General features: G+C 43.6%; 1 protein-coding gene across 2 annotated transcripts in view; it reads right to left on the reverse strand.

The window, feature by feature from the left end:
• Positions 1-4,045: 4,045 nt before the first annotated feature.
• RMND5A (required for meiotic nuclear division 5 homolog A) overlaps positions 4,046-14,781 on the reverse strand; it is a 32,152-nt gene continuing 21,416 nt past the window's right edge. For both annotated transcript variants that reach the window (XM_053361817.1, XM_053361818.1), the window contains exons 5-9: positions 13,608-13,774; positions 12,033-12,198; positions 8,103-8,205; positions 6,790-6,944; positions 4,046-5,000 (exon numbers count right to left, since the gene is read on the reverse strand). In XM_053361817.1, the coding sequence (XP_053217792.1) occupies positions 4,937-5,000; positions 6,790-6,944; positions 8,103-8,205; positions 12,033-12,198; positions 13,608-13,774 (655 nt within the window). In that variant the 3' untranslated portion in view covers positions 4,046-4,936. The remainder of the gene's footprint in view (positions 5,001-6,789; positions 6,945-8,102; positions 8,206-12,032; positions 12,199-13,607; positions 13,775-14,781) is intronic.

Here is a 14,781-nt window from a genome sequence, read left to right on the forward strand (position 1 = left end):
AATCAGATTGCCTCAACCTTCCTTTGCGCCCCCCTCCCCCACCAGCAAGGCTAGTTTCATCTTCCGGTAGTAATAATAATAATAATAATAATAATAATTATTATTATTATTATTAATTATTTATAGCCTGCCCATCTGGCTGAGTTTCCCCAGCCACTCTGGGCGGCTCCCAATCGAGTGTTAAAAACAATACAGCATTAAATATTGAAAACTTCCCTAAACAGGGCTGCCTTCAGATGTCTTTTAAAAATAGGATAGCTGCTTATTTCCTTGACATCTGATGGGAGGGCGTTCCACAGGGCAGGCACCACCACCGAGAAGGCCCTCTGTCTGGTTCCCTGTAACCTCACTTCTCGCAATGAGGGAACCGCCAGAAGGCCCTCGGTGCTGGATCTCAGTGTCTTAGTTATGGCTAAAACTAAGGTCAGTGTATGTGGCATGCAATCCTAACACATAAATTAGGCAACGGGACATGATTTTAGGGACCATTCCCCCAACCACACAGGAGACTCAGCTACATAGCTGTCAACTTACAGATTTGAAAATAAGGGACCAGCAGCCTTGAAAATAAGGGGTCAGCAGCCAAAATAAGGGATCAACAATTACTTTGATGAAATACATATTCTGTTGCGTGCAAATGGCTTTAGATACCTATTAGGTCCATAAATTACCATATAGCATATATTCAACACAAAAAAAGCAACAATTTGTTGTTGACAAAGGACAGCTGGACATAGAAAGGGCCCCATTACCTTCAGTAGCTTATTTAAGGGACATCATTAATAAGGGACAGCAGCGGGACATGGTGCTGGGATAAGGGACTGTCCCGCCAAATAAGAGACGCTTGACAGCTATGCTCAGCTATACAACTGCAAATAAAATGTTTTAAGTGTTTTAAGTGCAATATACAATGTGACACTAGATGGCGATGGTGAGCCTTATGGAAAATTCAATGTATTTTTAGGAACGCTTTTTTTAAAAAAGCATTTTCATAACATTTTTTATATGTGTGTAGACTCCACTATGGTCGCATAAAAGGCCTTAAAGCAGTTGGGGAAATACACTGCAAGGTTGGAAATTCATACAGAATATGGTGCAAGCAATGAAATCAAACAAACCCAATTTAGCAAACTTTTTTTTTTTACTCATTACCAGTAACAGTGTAACAATATACATCATCTGTAAATATAGTTAAGCCTAGAAGGCTCTACCCATTTCTCACCCCCATGCATTCATTTGGGTATGCTTTATATCTTTCCCACGATAAGCAGGGAGCTGCCGTAATAGAGTCTCAGTTATCCATGCTGAACACAGAAAAGAATTTTATCTGTGATACAGTGTCTAGAAAAGCACGCAGCAATTCACTGGAACATGTTGCACACATTTAACATGTCCATTTGCATCATTTTCACGATCGCTTTCTTGAGTCTACCAGCTCCATGTTGCTCTATATGCTGTCAGTTCTAATGAACGCCCTCAGGCTTTGCTCTCCCTCAGAGTAAGGAGGAAATGTTTGCAAAATAAAACCTTTATGTGTAATGGCTACTATTCTCGGGGATATTTTGGGGGGTGGGCTGGGCTGGCAAAATTAAAGGTGTAGGAAATACACTATGGTGCCCTGAAATTCAGCTCTCACAAACCAGCCAGGGTTGCGGTTGTGAAAAGACACTTCTGCTTCTCCTACAGTTAACAAGATGCGATTGTACAGTCTCCTTTCCAAAAACGCCGAAAGTGAAGCCATTTGCTAATCTTGAAAGGAGAAAAAGGCTCAAGTCCTCCTCCTCAATGGATACAACAGAGCAAGTAGACGAGGGGTTATTTGCGTGCGCTATGCAGGAAACCCAAAACATCTCATTCATGAGTCTCCATGAATTATCAGAAACATAGAAGCGCATGGAAGCTATCACACTGAAGTAGCTGGATTCAAATAAAATAAAATAAAAACAAAACTACTGGTTAAGAACATATCAAACCAAGAAAAAGAACAACTGGGGGAAAATGTTTGGTTTGAAAATCTGCCCAAAAGCAAAATACTTGGCCGTCTAGCTAACTTCAAAGAATATTAACCTATTTCATGATAATTATGTAAGAACCTGGGAGGAGATGAAAAGAAATTTGGATAGTTGGGCCAGAGTTAAACTATCCTTTACAGGAAGAATCTCAGTCATAAAAATGAGCGTTCTGCCAAAACTATTTTTTCTATTCCAGTCGATCCCAATACTGGGCAAGATGGACCAGCTTAAGAAATGGCAAAGAGCTATTGCAATCACAAAGATCAATAGCATCTCACACAACCTATTCTCTTTGCTGATTTGAGGGAGAGGAAACCTCACCATCACCTGGGATCCACTAAAATTATGTCAGTCATTACATTTTGGTATGAAGACGTCAGTCGTTATAGTCTTAGGTATATGGCAGGCTACCAACATGGGCTTTGGGGAGGGGAGGGATGAAGTAGAAATTGTTGGCTGTAAGCACAACTTAGGTACACCCAAATTCCACTGAAATTGATGGACCATACACATGTGCGTAGGTCCACAAATATTCTTGCATTACACAATTCAACTTGGATAGACCGTACGCTGCCGCTTTCAAAGTTTACATCACTTTGAGTACACATATGCATTTAGTACGCCGAGGTTCACAAATACGCAATTCCCTTCCATGTTAAAAGCAATTTCACTGAGACTATAAACCTGCACAGAAAATATTACCGCTATCGTTATTGTCATCAGTTTCCCTTAGAAGTGCAATATGGATAGAAGCCGCTTATTAAATGGTAACGCGGTGGCGTCTTTTCCTTCCTCTGGTTTTTCTGCGTGAGTAAAATCAGCTTGCCTTAATGTATCTGCAATGGTATTGACCCTTCGCTGGGGCCCAAAGCCAAAAGCACATAAAAAATCTTTTTCAACATTCTTCTGTGTAGTGCATTGCGCTAGTGCATTTCTCGTATCTTAGTAGCCAACCAAAGCTTGGTGCTTTGCTGGTGCTTTGAAACGGACCCAGCACAAAGCATTGTGCTGCCGGAGCAAAGCAGATTATGTAGCACCACCACCTCTTCATATACTGGCCTCCTCTGCCTCCACCTACTGCTTAGTATTTGATACGGGGACTCCTTCCTTGGAGTGAGCCCTGGAGATCACCTGAAACGCTACTGCTTTTGCAGCAGCGATTCTGCCTGAAATTTTACCGTAATAATTCTGACACTTGAAGCAGGTGTTCTCTGGGGTTACCTCACCCACAAAGCACTCGCTTTCAGGACCCTCGCATGAAAGCATAGGCAACCCAAATAGCCCCACTGTTAAATATTGGCAAAGTGGCAGAGCTCTCCTGGACGCCCTAGGCATCAGCCACAGGGCCAGAGATGGCAGCTGGCTTGCCAATGGTAGTAGTGGCAGCCGTGGTCAGCCTGCCAGACAGCTCTGAAGGCGGGTGGAAGCAGTGATGGACGGGTTGCAGAGCACTGTCCCCCTGCCTCTCCCAATCTAGGACCTGAGGCAAAGGGCTCGCCTTGACTAACGGGTGGGCCAGCCCTGCTGTTGTCACACAGCAAATAAATCTATTATTTCATCTATTGTCAGGGAGCTCCTTTGTCCTATCGCAGGACAATGTAACAAATGCGCACGAGAAATTTGTCACAGTGTGCATCTAGCTTAGAAGTGCATATTCACTTCGGATATAATCTGTATCTGTAGAAACGTGTATTGGTTAATCTAGTGTAGCTTTCCCAGGAGAATCCAAAGCAATGTAAGCCGGCAACAATACTCCAAACATTAGACATGCCCTCCCCTCCCCTACAATTCTGAGGATTCTCTAGGGATGAAAGTCAAACTAAGTCAAGTGCCTCGCCTAGATTTACCCTTTGTCGTAACAAATTTAAGAAGAAAAGTAATATTAGCTGCCAGGGCACAGTCACAAGCACAATGCTCTTTACCGCAGAAGACAAATTAGTTACTAAGAAGATGGAGGCCCAATCCTGTGATCAACAGGCCACAGAGTTATTTACGATTACTGGAAGATGTTCTTTTCCCCCGTCTCAACTATGAACATTGTCAACAGTTTATTTGGTTCTGATAACTTTATAAATAATGCAGCTTATCATGTCTAGTAAACTGTACAGCAACATGACACGGACGTTAAGTACAAAGCTTAGGTTATAAGACTAAAAAAAGCCGGAGAGCACGTATCCGTTGACAAAGGCTTCTTTCCAGTCCAGAGTTACATTTATTGAATACTCGCAGCTACACAAAAAGCTCTCAGTCAGGAAATCAGAAGTGATTTCTAAATCAGAAATGGTTTTGAACTCTGTTATATATTCATGTAGTTTATATATATATATATATAAGCACATTCATTTGGAGTTCTGTTTAAAAGCTGAAAGGGGAAAAAAACGCTCAACAAAAAAATATCACAGCTTTGGGTTGGGATAAACCAGTAAGAACAGAAATACAGGTATGTCTATAACCACTATTCAATTTATCAAACCTTTTTCCAAAGTTCTCTTTGAATTATTTACACGCTAAGGAAATAAAAACTTTCCCCCACACATTCCTTATGGCGACGTTCATCTAACAGGGTGATAAAAGCAGGGCAAATATTAGGCCTATATGATGCTTGTGGTTGGTGTCTGCTTTTAAAAAGAGAAGTCACCATACAATTAAGTACAAAAACCTGCATTGAATGACAACTGCTGGTGTCGTGTCTTGATCGGATATGGAGACCAAGGTTAAGAGTAGAAGCCCTATAACAGATATTACTTCTGCAGCTTTTTTCCCCAATCTGTATGTCTGCACTAAATGTGGCAAAAATTTCTGGAGCATGAGGCTTATACAAAACACAGGAGTCCTCCTTTTCGGCCTGTACAGCATAAAATGGAGCCTTTGTCTGCTTCCGTCTTCCAAAACACACAGATAAAACTATATAGCGAATTGTGTCCTCAGAAGAATATCTGTTTGGCATCTCCAGGACTCTGTTCCATGGGACAATAGGGACATTTTAATCTGAAAACAAAGAAAACGTTAATTTGTTGCAGAAGGTAAGAGCAGAGAAGAGTCCTGCTGGTTCAGGCTAAAGGCCCGCCAACTTCAGTATCCTGTCGTCACAATAGCCAACCGGTTGCCTGCGGGAAATTCACAAAAAGAACCTAAATGCAACATTCAGTAACTCCCAGCACCTGGTGTTCGGAGGCATTCTGTGGCTGACAATGGAGACAGAACATGATCGTCATGAATTTGTCTATTCCTCTCTTTAATAATAATAAATTTTATTTATACCCCGCCCTCCCCAGCCAAGGCCGGGCTCAGGGCGGCTAACAACCAATAATAAAAGCAAGTTGATTGAAGCACAACTTTAAAAATGAGATTAAAATACAACATTAAAACATTAAAATGCAGCCTCATCATGGGAGGAGGAAGGGGGGGGGGAAGAGGGGGAGGGAATCAAATTGTCTCCAAGCCAAAGGCCAGGCGGAACAACTCTGTCTTACAGGCCCTGCGGAAAGAGATCAGGTCCCGCAGGGCCCTGGTCTCATGAGACAGAGCGTTCTACCAGGCCGGGGCCAGTGTTGAGAAGGCCCTGGCCCTGGTTGAGGCTATCTAACTTCCTTAGGGCCCAGGACCTCTAGGGTGTTGCTATTTATGGACCTTAAGGTCCTCCGTGGGGCGTACCGGGAGAGGCGGTCCCGTAGGTACGAGGGTCCAAGCAGGTGGACATCGTTACTTCTTGTGGGAGTCAATTTCCCTGCATAGTCTTACACATTTCTATAATGCCCCGCTTTATTCTGAACTTTAAAAACCTCCAAATGTTGTAACCTTTCCTCATTGGGGTGTTGCCCTTTGATAACTTTGGTTGCCCTTTTCCGAACCTCCTAGCTCTAGAATATCCTTTTTGAGGCTGAGGCATCCAGAAATGTACACAGCATCCCAAGCGCGGTTGCATGTCAGGTTTGAATATCCCTGTTGTGGTATTTGTCCCTAGCGAGGAATTTGCTTTGCTCACAACTGCCGCACAGATGTGGGTGGACATCTTCCTCAATCTATCCAATATCTAAGGTCTCCATGGTCTACAAAAATCAGGCAACGTAACCTTATAAAGATGCGAGAGGGAAAACTTGCTTCCAACCATCTTGCAATTATGAAAATGAAAGTTCAGTATCAAATTTAATTTTTGTCATACTCCATGTTCCCCTCTACATAGTTCCATTCTGATTTCAGACATCATGATATGTCGGTACAGTGGTACCTCGGGTTACATACGCTTCAGGTTACATACGCTTCAGGTTACAGACTCCGCTAACCCAGAAATAGTACCTCGGGTTAAGAACTTTGCTTCAGGATGAGAACAGAAATCGTGCTCCGGCGGCACGGCGGCAGCTGGAGGCCCCATTAGCTAAAGTGGTGCTTCAGGTTAAGAACAGACCTCTGGAACGAATTAAGTACGTAACCAGAGATACCACTGTAATTCATTCCAGAGGTCCGTTCTTCACCTGGAACTGTTCTTAACCTGAAGCACCACTTTAGCTAACGGGGCCTCCTGCTGCCGCCATGCCGCCAGAGCACAATTTCTGTTCTCATCCTGAAGCAAAGTTCTTAAACCGAAGTACTATTTTTGGGTTAGCGGAGTCTGTAACCTGAAGCGTATGTAAGCTGAAGCTTATGTAACCCGAGGGACCACTGTATTGCAATGTTTAGCTGGTTATATATTGTGAAGTTGAAAACCAGATATTGCCCATTCCATACTTCATCTCCCAAACTGCATATTCAGTCTCAAATAAGTAAGAACTGTACTTACTTGCTGCCATTAAACATTTTATTTAGAGCATCTCTCGATATAATATGACCGCAAACCAACTTCATAGGTGGGTTATTGTCTGTTGTTTGCTGACGAAGGATGGGGCAGGCAAATATTGAATGATACCAACACTTTTTTCCAAGGTCCACTTCAATCTGTACGAAAGCAAAACATTGTCACTGCCTAGTTTACTCAATAAAATTTATATACTGCTTGACCGCAAAAAGAAAGAAAGAAACCTCAAAAGTAGATAAAAACAAGAAAAATCAAGGAAAAAAATACAATACTTTAAAAACTAAAACAGATTAAAATCCACACCAGCTTTTCTAATTCCATTTATATCAATGGCTTACACTATGAATATCTTCACTGGGAAATATCCATAGCTGTTCTATGTTGTCCTGCCACAATTAAAATCCCAATAAAGTATTGGAGGGAAGTCTCACAGTAGTATAAAAAGAGTTCTTCATCATAGTCCGTGATGGCCAAACTTGGCCCTCCAGCTGTTTTGGGACTACAACTCCCATCATCCCTAGCTAACAGGACCAGTGGGCAGGGGATGATGGGAATTGTAGTCCCAAAACAGCTAGAGGGCCAAGTTTGGCCATCAATATCATAGATGCATGGCAGTAGTGGAGAGTTCCACTTTTGAGGGTTGGGGGCTTTTTGGGGGGGTGTTTTTTTAACAATCAAGCGGTATATAAATTTCACGATATAAATAAATAAATTACAAGGACTCCGTCACACTGTTAGAAACAAATTAGAAAAACTTCTTATCACAGGAATAGGTAAAGGTAAAGGGTCCCCTGACCATTAGGTCCAGTCGTGACCACTCTGGGGTTGCGGCGCTCATCTCGCTTTATTGGCCGAGGGAGCCGGCGTACAGCTTCCGGGTCATGTGGCCAGCATGACTAAGCCGCTTCTGGTGAACCAGAGCAGCGCACGGAAACACCATTTACCTTCCCGCCAGATTTACCTATTTATCTACTTGCACTTTGATGTGCATTCGAACTGCTAGGTTGGCAGGAGCAGGGACAGGAGCTTACCCGTCGCGGGGATTTGAACCGCCAACCTTCTGATCAGCAAGTCCTGGGCTCTGTGGTTTAACCCACAGCGCAACCCGCGTCCCATCACAGGAATAGTTGTTTATTATTATTTATTAATCAGCAAGCTACTCCCAGGAGCTCAAAACATTCATTATAAGTAAATTAACATCACCACACTGCATAATGAAAGAAATGCTTAGCTTGCTTTCGTCGGTGAACAAAGTTGTTGCAATAATTGGATGACACTGGGTACACAAAGCTACTCACCGGTAGTTCATCTTTCTGATTCCAAACCCCAGTGCACTGTCTCTGTTCAATCACAGCTTTTATATTAATTAGAGCTGGCAAGGCCACACAACCTGCTGAAAAGCTGGGGACAGAACAATATTTTAATGTCATACATTGCCTTAAAGAGGAATACTTTCACGTTTCTATTTCAAAAGTAAGGGGGGGAATAGGTTCATGTTTTGAAGAATAAAATGTCAAAGCCTAGCACATGTGCCTTATTTACACACATGAACTATATAATTTTTTTTAAAATGTGCAGTAACACCTTAGAGACCAACTAAGTTTGTTCTGGGTATAAGCTTTTGTGTGCATCCACACTTCTTCAGATACACATGCACACAAATTTCATGCATGCACACGAAAGCTTATACCCAGAACAAACTTCGCTGGTCTCTAAGGTGCTACTGGACAATTTTTTAATTTTTTTAATTTATTTCGACTGCGTCAGACCAACACAGCTACCTACCTGAATCTAGACACATGAACTATGTATGTACAATAGTTCATGTATGTAGAAACATGGGCAACTTTTTAGTGCCAATAATCTCAAAGAGAGCGCATGGTACTGTATATGCAGGTGCCAAGGATGGGGTCAGAAAACGTCATGGAATTCACTTCTGTGACAATGGTTTCCAGCTCCCTTTGCGTAAGCTGACTATTTGGGCATCACAAAAACTCGCACTTCTAGGCAAAGAGTACTGGTGAAGGCAGATCTATATAGATTGCCGGCAGCCCTCTCAAGCCATAAACTGGTCTTTGAAATAGTCCAGAAGTATACGAAAGACAGAGAATAGCATTGGTAAGAAACCACTGGAAAAGCACGTTACAACTTGTTTTCGTTTAGTCCAGCGATTAACTCTGAGCATGATGGGGGAGCATTGGACCCCAATACTATTTCTGTTAATTTGACATGCTTAACATTAAAAGGCATCACCGGCCCACGTATCTTGCTGCCGTTTTCCTCTTGAACTGACAAAATGAACTTCTAAAAGTGCTGGTTTTTTTCCATGCGAAATGCAAGAACTCCCCCTGGTGGTGCTGGCTATTTTGGGGTATGCTGTACTGATCTCATACTTGTTTAGTAAAATAGAACTTTTGTTCAGAAAAAAGTGAAGACTCTACAAACAACCTTTCAGTATTGCTTCATTTGGTTTACAGTGGTACCTCAGGTTAAGTACTTAATTCGTTCTGGAGGTCCGTACTTAACCTGAAACTGTTCTTAACCTGAAGCACCACTTTAGCTAATGGGGCCTCCTACTGCTGCCGCACCGCCAGAGCACAATTTCTGTTCTCATCCTGAAGCAAGTTTCTTAACCTGAAGCACTATTTCTGGGTTAGCGGAGTCTGTAACCTGAAGCACATGTAACCTGAAGCGTCTGTAACCCGAGGTACCACTGTATTTGTGTATTTTATGGCCTTCCCATTCAGTCAAGCTATCAGGGCAGCTTAACTATAAAAGGTAAAGGTAAAGGTACCCCTGCCCGTACGGGCCAGTCTTGCCATACTCTAGGGTTGTGCGCTCATCTCACTCTAGAGGCCGTGAGCCGGCGCCGTCCGAAGACACTTCCAGGTCACGTGGCCAGCATGACAAGCTGCATCTGGCGAGCCAGAGCTGCACACGGAAACGCCGTTTACCTTCCCGCTATAAAGCGGTACCTATTTATCTACTTGCACTTTGACGTGCTTTCGAACTGCTAGGTTGGCAGGCGCTGGGACCGAGCAGCGGGAGCGCACCCCGCCGCGGGGATTCGGACCGCCGACCTTTCGATCGGCAAGTCCTAGGCCCTGAGGCTTTTACCCACAGCGCCACCCGCGTCCCTTAACTATAGTCAGGAACAAAAGAACCACAAAAGTACTTCTCTGAGCCCAAGAGAGGTTTATAGAGTAATCCCAGGCACATCTACTCTGAAGCATGTCCTGCAGAGTTAAACAGGGCTTACTCCCACAATTCTTTGTATTAACGATTATGTAGTATTTCCCCTTCTAAACTCTCAAAGTGGCTTTACCTATAGCAGGTATGTTCAACAGGTCGATCGCAATCTACTGGTCGATCCCTGTGAGGTTTTGGTTGTTGGAGAACGGAAGACAGAGTTTACAAACCAAGGCTGTTTTCCCCCCAACCTTCAGTGAGTAGTTGCTGTTTCTCTTTAACCCCAGAATAATTTAAAAGCTTAACAACTTTGACCTGAACTCCAAGAAAACGGGGCTTTCCCCCTCCCTAAAAAAGCTCAATAACTTTGACCTGAACCCCAATAAAACGGAGGTAGATAACTGCCAGTTTTTAATTCTGTCAGTAGATTGCAGTCCCTTCGAAGTTGGCCACCCCTGACCTATGTTGTTTAGTCGTGTCCGATTCTTCGTGACCCCCTGGACCAGAGCACGCCAGGCACTCCTGTCTTCCCCTGCCTCCCGCAGTTTGGTGAAACTCATGTTGGCAGCCTTGAGAACACTGCCCAACCATCTCATCCTCCATCATCCCCTTCTCCTTGTGCCCTCCATCTTTCCCAACATTAGGGTCTTTTCCAGGAAGTCTTCTCTTCTCATGAGGTGGCCAAAGTATTGAAGCCTCAGCTTCAGGATCTGTCCTTCCAGTGAGCACTCAGGGCCGATTTCCTTAAGAATGGATAGGTTGGATCTTCTTGCAGTCCATGGGACTCTCAAGAGTCTCCTCCAGCACCATAATTCAAAAGCATCAATTCTTTGGCAACCAGCCTTCTTTATGGTTCAGCTCTCACTTCCGTACATCACTACTGGGAAAACCATAGCTTTAACTACACGGACCTTTGTTGGCAAGGGGATGTCTCTGCTTTTTAAGATGCTGTCTAAGTTTGTCATTGCTTTTCTTCCAAGAAGCAGGCATCTTTTAATTTCGTGACTGCTGTCACCATCCCCTGACCTATAGCATTTACTAATAGGTTTTTAACCTTCACCTTGGAGGTTTTTAAGCAGTGATTGCATGGCCATCTGTCGTGGATGCTTTAGCCATTATCCCTGCATTGCATAGGGTTGGACTGGATGACCCTCGGGGTCCCTTCCGACTCCACAATCCTAGGATTCTATAATTTCAGCAAACCTTACAACAACCCCGTAAGGTAGACCAGCCATCACCATTCCCTTCCCAACACTGGAGATAGAGGGCCAAGGGGGAGGGGATATTGGCTTCCCCAAGGCTACCTATAGATTTACAGTTGTTAATTTGTAGAAGAGGATTTGCATTCTTATCCTAATACAAGGAGAAGGAAAGCGGCATTGAAGGAAACACTGTACTTTTCTGTGTATAAGACAAGGTGTTTTTCTTGAAAACATATGCTAAAAAGTGGGGGTCGTCTTAGACATGGGTAGTGCACAGGGTGGACGTTTGATTGGTTGCGCCCACAGCTGTGAGCAGCTATTGTGTGTGTTATTGGTTGCTGCCTCGATGGCAGGTGTTGATTGGCTGACGCTGCGGCGATTTGATGGGCGACTGGCAGCTTCTGCCAATGAAGGGACAGACGAGAGACGGGTTTTGCGACACGTGCAGGTGAGCGACTTTTTGGCAATCCCTCCTAAAAATAGCTCGGCACCCCTGGGTAATCCCCCCACAGAAAGCTCAATAACTCTGTGCCATCTCCCCCCATTTTCTTAAATTTGAGTCCCCCAAAATAGGCAGCGTCTTATACACGGAAAAATACGGTGCGTGGAAGAAATCTCTGTATTCAGTGCTGCAGTCTGTCTGAAAGAAAAGTGCACCACACTGTGAATCACTGCTGGAACAAACCATTTCCAGACGCCACATTATGTTTAAGTATATTTCCAGTTCTATCTCCATGGAAGGACTTTAGGCAAATCTGTATTCCTAAGATGCCAACGACTAGGTGAGGTTTAGATAGCCAAATCTTTAAAATATGTCTAGCATGAAAGCAGCCATACCTAACGCTAAGAGGCGATTCAACCGAGAGTCCCAGCAGAGCGCAGGCATCCCTTGTAAAGATGTCGCAGATGTCCGCCCACTGATTTGCATCCAACAAATGGACGTACGGAGAATTTTCGATTCCTTGCCTCAGGTACACTAAGCTTCCCATCAAAACTTGAATATCTGTGGAAAGTCAGAGGAGCTGTAGTTCATGTATTCCATTATTTATATATAAGTCGAGGAAAAATAAACGTATGCTTAGCACATATATGCACAACCTGAAGATACATACAGAAAGGGAAGGAATATATGAATGAAAACATAATAACTGGCAATTCAGAAAGGAAGCCACATTATTTACAACCATAAATAACCAACCGTAGTTTATCATGGCGTTTGAATGAAGCCATTGATTTGTAAGGGTTCTGGTTCTGTGCCTTTACAGGGGTCAGCAAACTTTTTCAGCAGGGTGCCGGTCCACTGTCCCTCAGACCTTGTGGGGGGCCAGACTATATTTTGGAGGGGGGGAAGAACAATTCCTATGCCCCACAAATAACCCAGAGATGCATTTGAAATAAAAGCACACATTCTACTCATGTAAAAACACGCAGATTCCTGGGCTGGATTGAGAAGGCGATTGGGCTGGATCCAGCCCCCGGGCCTTAGTTTGCCTACCCATGTGTGCTTGTAAAATGGATTTCAAGATTCTTTTCATATTTTTAAGCCTGAACACCCTGGTGGCGGTGATCAAGTTTATACAAAAGAACATCACAAGAATATGAGCCTCCGGGTTGGGATCTAAACAACCACTTAACATCCGTGTGCCAAAGTGTCGTTTGTACTTGTGTTTCTTGATCAGCATCTTTCTGTCTTGTTGCATGGAAAAATGATTCCAAAACAGAAGAGAGTTCCAATAATAAACATGTGGGGAGCAGGGGGACATTCCCAGTGGTTCTTGGCTTGCTTAAAGCAGCTCTTCGGACCCTCAGAAATATTTCAGTGGGAGGATATTATAAACAATACAGACTGTTGAGGAAGGGCTTTTTGTATCTCATTTTTGCCTTTTTGAAGGGATGGACAAGTGTGCCTATAAAGGTAAAGGGACCCCTGATCATTAGGTCCAGTCGTGGCTGACTCTGGGGTTGTGGTGCTCATCTCGCTTTATTGGCCGAGGGAGCCTGCGTACAGCTTCTGGGTCATGTGGCCAGCATGACTAAGCCGCTTCTGACAAACCAGAGCAGCACACGGAAACGCCATTTACCTTCCCACCGGAGTGGTACCTATTTATCTACTTGCACTTTGACGTGCTTTCGAACTGCTAGGCTGGCAGGAGCAGGGACCGAGGAACGGGAGCTCACCCCATCGCGGGGATTCAAACCGCCAACCTTCTGATCGGCAAGTCCTAGGCTCTGTGGTTTAACCCACAGCGCCACCCGCGTCCCAAGTGTGCCTATAGCTAGTAGATAAAACCCCCCAAAAAGATAATCAAAATATATGAAAATAAGAAGTGCACATCGTAAATTCAGTACAATCACCATTCTTAGCCTACAAATACGAACTCGGGACTCTGGGGTGCATTTAATGCGACTCACCTTTCTGATGGTTTAGAGCAAATGGCTGAAAGTTTTTAGCGTATTGCAGTGCTTCTCTCTGGTTTGTAGTTCCGCCCATTAATAAACTAATAAAATATAATCTGTGTAGCTTAAATTCTAAAGAGCTGTTCTGTGCCATAAGCATTTCTCTGTTTGATACAGCCCACCTAAGAGATAATGGAACAAAAAGGGAAAAAGAAAAAAAAAAGCAGATTTACCTTAACAGGAACACTGGTTTATCAATTCAACCTTTTCTCTCTGGGTGTTTCAATGTCCGTTCACAACATTTTCCCTGTAGGAACTTTTAACATACTACCAATGGGGGGGGGGGCGGCAGCGGGGGGGTTTCAACCTGGAGACAGAATACCACGACTGTTCTTTTAATACCACTAGCTCCTTTTCAGTTTGGTTGACTTGAGCGCTACTTTTTCGTCTCTGGTCACAGAAGTCATTCATTGTCTTGCGCTGAAATTTGCGGTTTAAAAATTGGCAGATCATTTCCGAGAAGTTGTGGCTTAACAGGTCCTGGGAGGAAGTAACCCTGAGGGCGGCTGAGTGTCATCAGTCGCAATTGGGATCAGAATTGTAAAGAACCGCCTCTGGCTTGTAAACAGCCACTCACCTACATTCCCCTACCAGGTATGAATTATCTCTAGGAAACCAGGCAGGGAGGTTTCCATAAACTGGAAGAATATGAGCTTCCCACCTCTCGGCTACTGATGTGCCAAAGTGACTTGCATGTGGGAAAAGGAGTTAGAAAAACATCTTATGGACTAGTAACTTGTGTAGATTTATTTGCAATAGTTACAAATAAATATTTCCCGCTTGTATTTTGTGAACCAATGAAAAATTACGCTGGCTAATAACCCACAATTAGCTGTTCTAAACGTTCCATTCAGCCTATTAATACTGTTTGTCACACATCCTGAAGACTGTTTTCAATGTTCTGTTTCTCTGGAGCAGTGGTTAAAGGCCAGGGACTGCAGAGATTGGACTGCAGTGACTTCCCAGAATTACATTCGGGATTTGAAGGCAAGTTATACAAATTTCAAGGGAACTGATTTCCATATATGTGTGTGGGAGCATGGGCTGTGGACCACAACCAACTCTGAAAAATGAAGTCGCGGGTGAAGAAATATTACTATTATTACTTATTGAATTTATATACCATCCT

This window comes from Podarcis raffonei, chromosome 13, assembly GCF_027172205.1.
Source record: "Podarcis raffonei isolate rPodRaf1 chromosome 13, rPodRaf1.pri, whole genome shotgun sequence".
In the NCBI taxonomy this organism is placed as follows: domain Eukaryota; kingdom Metazoa; phylum Chordata; class Lepidosauria; order Squamata; family Lacertidae; genus Podarcis; species Podarcis raffonei.